Source organism: Stegastes partitus, unplaced genomic scaffold (genome assembly GCF_000690725.1).
Source record: "Stegastes partitus isolate 25-593 unplaced genomic scaffold, Stegastes_partitus-1.0.2 Scaffold3784, whole genome shotgun sequence".
Taxonomy (NCBI): domain Eukaryota; kingdom Metazoa; phylum Chordata; class Actinopteri; family Pomacentridae; genus Stegastes; species Stegastes partitus.
In genome coordinates this window covers 1-9,097 of record NW_007581515.1, presented here as the reverse complement: position 1 = coordinate 9,097, position 9,097 = coordinate 1, and the positions used below count along the sequence as shown (strand labels likewise).

The 9,097-nt window shown below is 39.8% G+C and overlaps 1 protein-coding gene across 1 annotated transcript; it reads left to right on the top strand.

Annotated features, from left to right (window-relative positions):
- Positions 1-1,401: 1,401 nt before the first annotated feature.
- On the top strand, positions 1,402-4,006 carry LOC103376291 (coiled-coil domain-containing protein 102A-like). The gene is made up of 2 exons (XM_008306668.1): positions 1,402-1,514; positions 3,743-4,006. The coding sequence occupies exons 1-2, from the start codon at positions 1,416-1,418 to the stop codon at positions 4,004-4,006; spliced, it is 363 nt and encodes a 120-aa protein (XP_008304890.1). The 5' UTR covers positions 1,402-1,415.
- Positions 4,007-9,097: the final 5,091 nt, after the last annotated feature.

Genomic DNA, 9,097 nt, shown 5'->3' with positions numbered 1-9,097 from the left:
AGTTGTTTAATGTGTCATGGACATTCAACTGACCAGCCCACATGAACTTTATAAGATGAAAAAAAACATACCAGTAATTGCAATAGTGAAACATTTGTCAACAACAAAGCCCTCTATTCTTTGTCTACAGCTGATATTTTATCGTAACATAATGTGAAACTATAGTGTGAAAGCACTGGTAAGGTGGGGAGTTGCAGCTGATCGTTTAGCTGTTCAGTCTCACCACTCTCATGGTACATAACCTGCTCAGTAGCAACAACAGACAATTAATTAGTGAACTGCACAAAATATCAAGTAGTCTAGGGATGTCTACAAATAATGGCCAAAGTCAAGATGTTTGTAGATGTTTGTGGTAAGTTCAGACATGTCTAATGCATGTGAGATAATGGACTACAACAGAATATAATAGCATGCAGAAAGATATTACAATGAATGCAGGGTAGTATAATGCATCTGTGTCTGGTGATACATTATTATAAAAATCTGTGACATAACATACATAGACATATGAAATATGAAACATGTGTCCCGTCTTTTCATTTTCTGTTTGCTTTTGTTGTAGTCTTTGGTATCTGCCTTTTAGAGATGGAGAGAGGAAGAGGAGATCATCATAAATCTTCTTAATATCTCAATGCACCACTACGTTTTCGGGGTGTTAGACAAACAAAGCAGTGCATCCCAAGAGTAGAGCTCAGGCATAAGCCCATAAAGCTGCACTGAAACATGGCCAATGACTGTGTTACACCACTCGGGGGCAGTCCAGGCCTGCAGAGAGGAGAGTGTTAAGGAAGAGACGCATGCAGTAAACACACGTCTCATGGAAAAACTCACTGGGTGACAAAATCAGTCTGCTTAAGCCAGCAAAGGGAAAGAAAGGAGGGGTAGGTGGGTCAGAAGATATGAGAAATTTGTAGATGGTGATGGTGGATGTTTTAAAGATAAGCAGGAAAGAAGGGATTTAGATGAAAGCAGGATACTGTGAAGTGCTGAAGATTGAGAGGAGGCAGATGAGACACAGGTAGAAATGCAATGATCAGATAAGAATGAGGAGGGATTAAGAGGTATGGTGAAGGAGATTGGGTCACTCTTACCTACATGCTTGTTGTTTCAGATGCCTCAAGATCACAGGAGGTGTTTGATCCAGAAATGGCTTTTTTGTCCTTCAAAGTGATCGATAACACCAAATGTCAAGCTCTTTAAAGTGTAGCTGTTGTTAGGACATCAAGTGATCAAATTTTGTATGTTTATTGCACCCATTAAAGTATAACTTATTTCTTAGTAAATGTTATTTTTTTCCTGTATCCTTTTTTTTAAAATCAGAAACACTAAACATAAAAGACATTGAGAAAACCCAGGCCTTTCACGTTTTGTCTCCCCCTCTCTCTGACACCATTTAGCTGAACCTGCTGAAAGAGATGCACCAGGATGAACTCGGCCGCATTTCTGAAGATTTGGAGGATGAACTGGGAGCTCGAACTAGTATGGACAAGAAACTAGCTGAACTTCGAGCTGAGGTGAGGAGGCAGGAGAGCAGAGAAAGAGGTGTAGGAGGAACTAATAGTTAACAGCATCACTGACGAAGAAGGAACAGCATTGTGGAGTGATGAAAGGAGGGTGCACAGGTATAGACAAAATGTCCGTTTCAGTATTCAGTATTCATTCCCCCTGTTTATACTGACTACAGGTAGAAACCATGAAATATAACAGAGATGACAATCCACAGTCTACGTTACGTGCAAAATACCTTTCAAAGTTCTGATCTGAATCTAACATGAAGTTCAGCAGGCTGCTTTATATCAATTCCTTTGCGTATCCTTGAGTTTCCTCTTTGTTTCCATTCAATGTTTGTGCCAGTTTGTTGTGGACTTATTGTAACAGAACGAGAGAATTTTGTGCAAACACATTACATGAAGTCACCGTAAAAATCCCAATTACTTTCTGTAAAGCATTGCGATGCTGCTGATAGTAACACTTAGTTTATGTTTTACAATAAGTATATTTTGATACAAGAGCCTTGACTATGAAACATGCTGTAGTTGTATACACATCCATACTGCAGGCTTTGTGCTCCCTGTAAGTTCACAGGACATGAGAATAAAAATTGCTTATCTCTACTACATTACATTACAAGCCTCAGCTTTGCCCAGACTAAAACTTTTCATTAATTTACATCACCTCTGCATGGATCAATCTTTTAGTTCTTTTTGCTCACAAGGCCAAAACTTGGTTAAACTCAAGTTATTATTTTTTTTTATACATCAGCAAGAATTTCCCCAGTATTCAATTTGGTTCAGTGTTATTTATATAGTCCAGGTGCATAACATAAGTCACCTCAAGGCGCTTTATGTACAAAGGTCACACCTCATAGAGTAAAACTTGCCAATCCTCATTTTGGTTTTGCTTGCTCTACTTTATCATGTTTTGTCAATGCGTACTGATCTATAAGTCAGTCAGTCTAGGGATTTTTGTTGCACGTCATTCTCCATCGCTCTCCCACAATTTACTGTTATCTCTCCACAGTTGACTTTATAAGCAATCCACTGAATGTCTTACTGACATGAAGTGCAAAAAAAAAAATCCACATTTTTGTAAAGATAAACTTTGCAGAGAAACTACGTAACAACACATGGAGCTGAAAAATGAAGCAAACATAATTAATACTTTAGGTTTTGCCACATTGAGCTACAGGAGGATGTTCATAGGAAATAGACAAGAAGACGTGCCTTGTTGGATGATCCAAATCTTCAGCACAACCTGAAATTTTCAGTGTGAGGGTTGCTACTTGGATGTTTTTTTACTTATTATGAAGGGAATTTTGAAAATAGTAACATACAGATAGGAGAATGGGAAGAGAAAGCCATGTGAAATATGCAAGTCTACATCTCGTGAGTCTAACTAACCAGAATCAGGAACTGCCAAAATGATAATAAGGCCTTGATGTATGATTATGACTTTATGATTATGATTTTATTGATTTGACCTTTATTTTACCAGGTAAAAATGTTTGAGAACCAGTTCTCATTTGGAAACATGACCTGGCCAAGAGGCGCCAGCAGTAGCAAATACACATGTAAATTAGAGACACAAATAGACACATAAACACAACATGGAACAAAAGCAAGCAAGTAAGAAGCTGGGGGCAATTTTAAGCTCGAAGGTGGTGAGCGGAGTCAGAGTTGCAAGTTTGAGAGTGTTTTGTAAGGTGTTCCAGTCGTTAGCTGCTGCGAAGCAAAAGGAGTTACAGCCAAAAATAGTAGAGGTATTGGGGATGATGAGCTTGATGTATTCACTAGACCCAGTATGATAAGGATTATGGGCGACGTGAAGATTTACTCAACAACAAGTCAATCAGTGGGTATTGGCTAAAATCATGTCTGTTAGTCGTGCTTCTGGTTGTCAAATAGTGGGTGGAACACCTACAAAAGACCCAACCTAACCAGACTTACCTGTACCTTTGGTTGTGGTCAGAATTACATTATACTGCATTGATGCTAGAAGTCACTGCACGTTTGGCCTTCAAACAAAATTCAATGACATTACTTCTTAATTCAGTTAAAACATTTTCACCTGGAGCTGACCTGTATGTACAGTCTCATACTACAGTTAATGCAAGTGTCTAACTGTATTGTAGTTGCTCTGTTGAGTGTTTGAGTCAAAACAACCCATTCTCTAACCTTTTTGTTACCTCCAGGATTGACAGATGCATCTAAAATACATGGGTCGCTCTGTGTCTTTACCTTAGATGGAGAGGCTGCAGGTAGAGAATGCTGCTGAGTGGGGACGCAGAGAACGTTTGGAGACAGAGAAACTGGCCCTAGAGCGGGACAACAAGAAACTGAGGGCTCAAGCTGAAGACCTGGAGGAGCAATTGGCTAAAAAACGCCGGCAGGCAGCCTCTGCACTCGACATCGACCTTAAGGCCATCCAGAGTGAACTGTTCGAGAGAAACAAGGTGGGCATGATGATCCTTTTTGAGACATCCCAGTGTCTGCTCCATGACCGTTAGAATTGATCTCCACCGAACAGCTGTCCTCTTGTTTCGTTGATCCTTTTTAAACTATTAAGCTATTCAGAGTAATTCCCCATATTGTGCCTCCCCAATGGCAACAGCTGAGACCAGAGGCACTATGTTCTTGGGTGGTCCATCTCTTGAAGACCTGGAGGAAATTTCTTTTAATTTGGCACAATGTTCAGTTGGAATCAAGGAAGAACTGGTGTGAATTTAGTGTTCAAAGCTCACTGTGACCTCACAGTTTTCTGGCTATAACTCAAGAATTCATAAACTAGTTAAGACAAACTTTCACACAAATGTCTAATAGGCTAAAAATTTAGTTCAGTTCAATTTAGTTGTCATTGAAGCATGTTTAAAACACAAGGGAATTAAATTTGTTACTCGGGTCCAGCAGCATACAGAATAAATAATATTAAATGAATAGTGCATCAGTAACCAGATGCAATGAGCAGTACCTAGTGCAGAGGACAAACTTTAAGCCATAGACTTCATAAGCCTTGCAGCCTCTGGGAAGAAGCTGCACTTTAGCCCCATTGTCCTGCCGGGTGGGTGGGGTCCTTCATGATACATGACGCTCTGCTTCTGCACCTGTTGACATAAATGTCCTCCAAGGTAGGGAGGCTGTTGTTGGTTGTTTTTTGAACAGATTTAATGACTCATTGCAGTGCTATCCTGTCATACACCAATCCTTTTCTTCTAGTCCGTGATGCTCTTTAAGCCGTTCCACATGCTCTGTGGGTTGTTGGTGAAAAAATGACCCTGTATTCTGAGGGCATAAGTAGCCTTTGCCCTTTTAATGCCAGCCTCCTGTTCCCTCCTTGCTGCTCTCACTGCCACTGCATCTTTGGACCTGAAGGCTGAGTCCCGTGCCCTCAAAAGAGACTGCACCTCTCCATTCAGCCGGGGTTTCTGGTTGGGACAGACAGTTACTTTCCTGGTGATGGTGATGCCATCAATACATCTGCTGATCTATCCACAAACATGTCTACCTTACCCTCACTGGTTGCTGCTTCTCTGAATATCTGCCGGTTGATGCACTCAAAACAGCCCTGGGGCAAAGAAGCAGCTGGGCTCCAATGGGCCAAACACTGATGGTCTGGTCTGTTGGCTTAATGTCTTACTAGCAGGAACTAGCAGGTTGCTTGGCTGCTTGGTCTGGAGCTCACAGATGTGGTCATGTAGATTCCTGAGTGCTGTGCTAACATTAGCACTCGAGGATATGTAAACAGCTACAATATACACAACTGTAAACTCAGGGGCAGGCAAAACAGTTAGCATTTTAATGACATATATATATTCCGCAAATCAATGGTCAAGTCTGGACAGACATGGATGCAAACTGCACCTTGATTGCTTGGTAGAGGTATGCATCTGCAAAATGGTAATTCTAGCAACAGCTTTGGTTTTATTTCCATAAGTTCATTGGTCATCATTAATTGTAGCATTGTGCTCACCAAACTAACTCTAATTGTAAGAAACCAGGGGTGAGGCTTAATTGCAGGTGTCATGTAAAATTGCTATAATTTTTAACTTGTTTTTTGATATTGTATACAATATAGAGAATAACAGAAATGCCCAAATGTTACAGCTTTCACAGTGAACACACAGTCAGAAATTCCTTTTGACTGAACAGCATGCAGAGTTTGTCATTTTAGCCCTGTGGTCAGTTTTACATGCCATATAATAATTGGTGAGTCCAACTTTTCAAAGACAAAAAGCTTATTGGGGATGCAAACATATCTTCTTAGGTAGACTTCAATTCTCAAACTTCTGATCTCCGATGCAGTCTTCACACAAACATGCTGAACTAGTTGAAAGTCACTTCACTAACATGAAACCGTTATTCAAAAAACGGGAAATGCATAAACCCAAAATGAACAAACAATAACAAACAAACATATATAAACGATCATCTAAGAGCACTCAATTCAGTTTGCTTTCACGCATGTCATGAATTAGAGTTTATATGGTCGTTTGAATGCAATCTCTTTATGTGCTGGGAGACTGGGCCCTGACCTTGTCTTTCTGGAGCAGTGTCTGCAATATGCATGTAGGCGTGTGTGTGTGTGTGCGCGCGTGCGTGCGCGTGCATGTGTTTGTGTTTGTGTCTGTGTATGCATTAGGTGTCTTAATCGCTTTCCCAGTTTCTCATTTTCTCCAGGTCAATACTGTGGTTTTAACACTAAACACAAAATACAATCAATTATTGTTGTTGTTTTTTCTAAAACACACACACACACACACACACACACACACACACACACACACACACACACACGTAGAGCAGATTAATCCAGAGAGCTGTCTGATGCATGGCCATAGCTGGAATCAGGTTACAAAGCAAAGCGAGAGTTCTAAAGTCAGTGCTGTGGTATGATGTCTTATATGAGGGGTCATGACAAAAAAATTTTTTGAAGGGGTTCTATGGTCAAACCATGTTTGGAACCACGGGATTAAAAGGATCCTCCTTAGGCTATCCTCATGTTGAGCTCACAATTAAAGCTTTCATCTGATCACAAGTGTCATGAGCTTGAGTAGTAACCAAAAGAAAGAATTAAAAAATGAATGCAGAATTTTCTTTAAAGGGTAGCGAGGCAGACCTTAAAGGGCTAATGCATGCACAGATCAATGAGAACTTTGAAAGTGTACAGCAGACATGCACATGCTGTGTTCATACTTTAATAGGTACACACTGGTCTGCTACACAGATACATTGCCCCTCATTTATTCATTCGTTTGAAATCGCACAGGGCTCCAGTGGATGTTTCTGACTTTGTGCTTTTTATAGGACATAGCAGGTACCCACAGTGGGCAGATACAGCACAGGATTTCTGGAAAATTTGGAACTTGCCAGTGTGTTTACACATGTACAAACCAAAACTGTTTGAATGATGAATAAAGGTGTGAACGACTAGTATTATCCTTCTGAAGTGTCTCATCATAACAAGCATTTGTTTAGAGTACCATTTTTTTGCGTATGTGCAGTTGGCATGCTCACAGTGCAGACACTCCATGCGGTCAGACATTTTGGGCTACATGGGGACATCGACAGAGATTGGACACTAATTTTGTCATGAACACACAAACACAGACAGACTCACAAGGTCAGACAATTACCAGCTATGCTATTATGGCTTGTAGCATTGTGACCAACCCGTAGAGACAGGGTAAGAGAGTTAAAGATGGAAATGTAGCTTTCAGTTGAACTTCAGCTTCTCTGCCCTGAAACAACTGAGGTGCTTTGAATGTCTGATTAACAACTTTCACAAGAGACATTTCCAAGCATGCTCAACAGAAAAGAGACCTGAGGCAAGACCCAAAACTCATGGAGGGGTTATACAGATAGGATTTCATCTGACTTGGAATACCTCAGGGTCTCCTAGTAAAAGATATAGCTTGAGACAGATATCTGGGCTACTGTACTAAAGTAAAAAAAAAAAAAAAAGTAACTTTTACCACAACCTGTCAAAATGATGGCTTTCTGTCATTTAGGTGGAGATGTCTTTTACATAAATGCTCTGTCTGGATTTATTCTACCATGACCGCACATTTACATTTACAAGAGCTGTAATGTGCATTTTTAAAGCCTAATCTTTTCTGAGAAGAACCTCCTTAACAATTTCAAACAGACTCTTTCATAGAATTTCATAGTTTATTAAACTTATTGCTTTATTGCTTCTGTGCTTAAGAGATGAAGACTGAGAGAACAAATGTACTACAGTGACATGAGAAGGTGGTAACAATGTTCGTTCAATTTACATTCATGCTGCATTTAAAGTCATGCAGAAATGAAACTTGGTCTGATCTGGTAGGTTTGCAGTTGTGATTTTTATGTCAGTGTGTCTGGTGTAATAGCACCACACATGGCACCAATATGTTACACTGCTGTCAGTTTAATCTGCAGGTCTGAAAAGGCCTAAAAACTGCTGCTACCATGACCAAGACCAGGGTGTTGTTTTGAGTGTAATTTTATCACTGTTATCATCATCAGTTAGAATCACGAGGTTAATCACTGACATCTAGAAACATAAGCAGTTAGACAATCAGACAGGTTGTCAATGAACCCAAAGGTGAAACAAACTTACTTGAAAGAAGAAAACAAAGTTCACCTAAATGGTCCATCATGTATCACAGTCATCATAACTGACTGAAATCATGGCTAAAACCATAAAAAAAGCTCAAGTTGTAATGAAATGTAATAATTTTTTAAGTCACCCAAAGCCAGGCCTTTAAATCAGGAAAGATGACAGAATTTCCATACAGTAAAGAAACACACCATAAAAACACATAGGAAAAATATAGATGAAAATACACTCTGATCACATGCTATGATATCTATTTATCATAGCCCTGATTGTAAACCCAATTCTACTGTTCACCGTGTGTGTGTGTATGCACGTGTGTGTGAGAGAGAAAGTGTGTGCTTGTGCATGTGTGTGTGCATGCATGTGTGCAAAGGGAGAGAAACGGTCTAAATTATTGCTAAATTCAGATGGTAGAGGGAGAAGGGAGACATAGTGATTCTTTGTGTGTGTGTATGTGTGCATGCAGAGGCATGTGTGTTGACCGCAGTCTAAAAGCGCTGTAGTTATGTACATCAGTTTATTTTCACATTGGATTGAATTCCCCCACAGTAAAGTATGGTTTTGTCAGGGTGATGAATGTGGAAACATATTTCTTGACGTAAGCCTGTGGTTTATTTGTGTTTATGTGGCTTTGTTTTATTTGAACAGATATAGCAGCAAAAGTCAGGGTCTCTCCAGTCAAGGAGAAACATTTACCGGGAGCATGCTGTGACACAAACACACACACACACACACACACACACATCTTCACACATGAATAAGTATAAAAGCCTACGTTCATGCTCATAGATCATTCAACAATCCCTGTTTAATGTAGTCAGGGATTCCCAGAATCTCATTCTCTCGCCCTGCCCTCCCTTCTGTCTTTTCCTTTTTCCTCCTATACATGAAATACATGGTCTTGAAATGATAAAATATATGTATAATACCTAAAATTGTTACATGTACAGTTGAAACCAGATGTTTACATACACTGTATAAAAAGACACATAACCTTTTT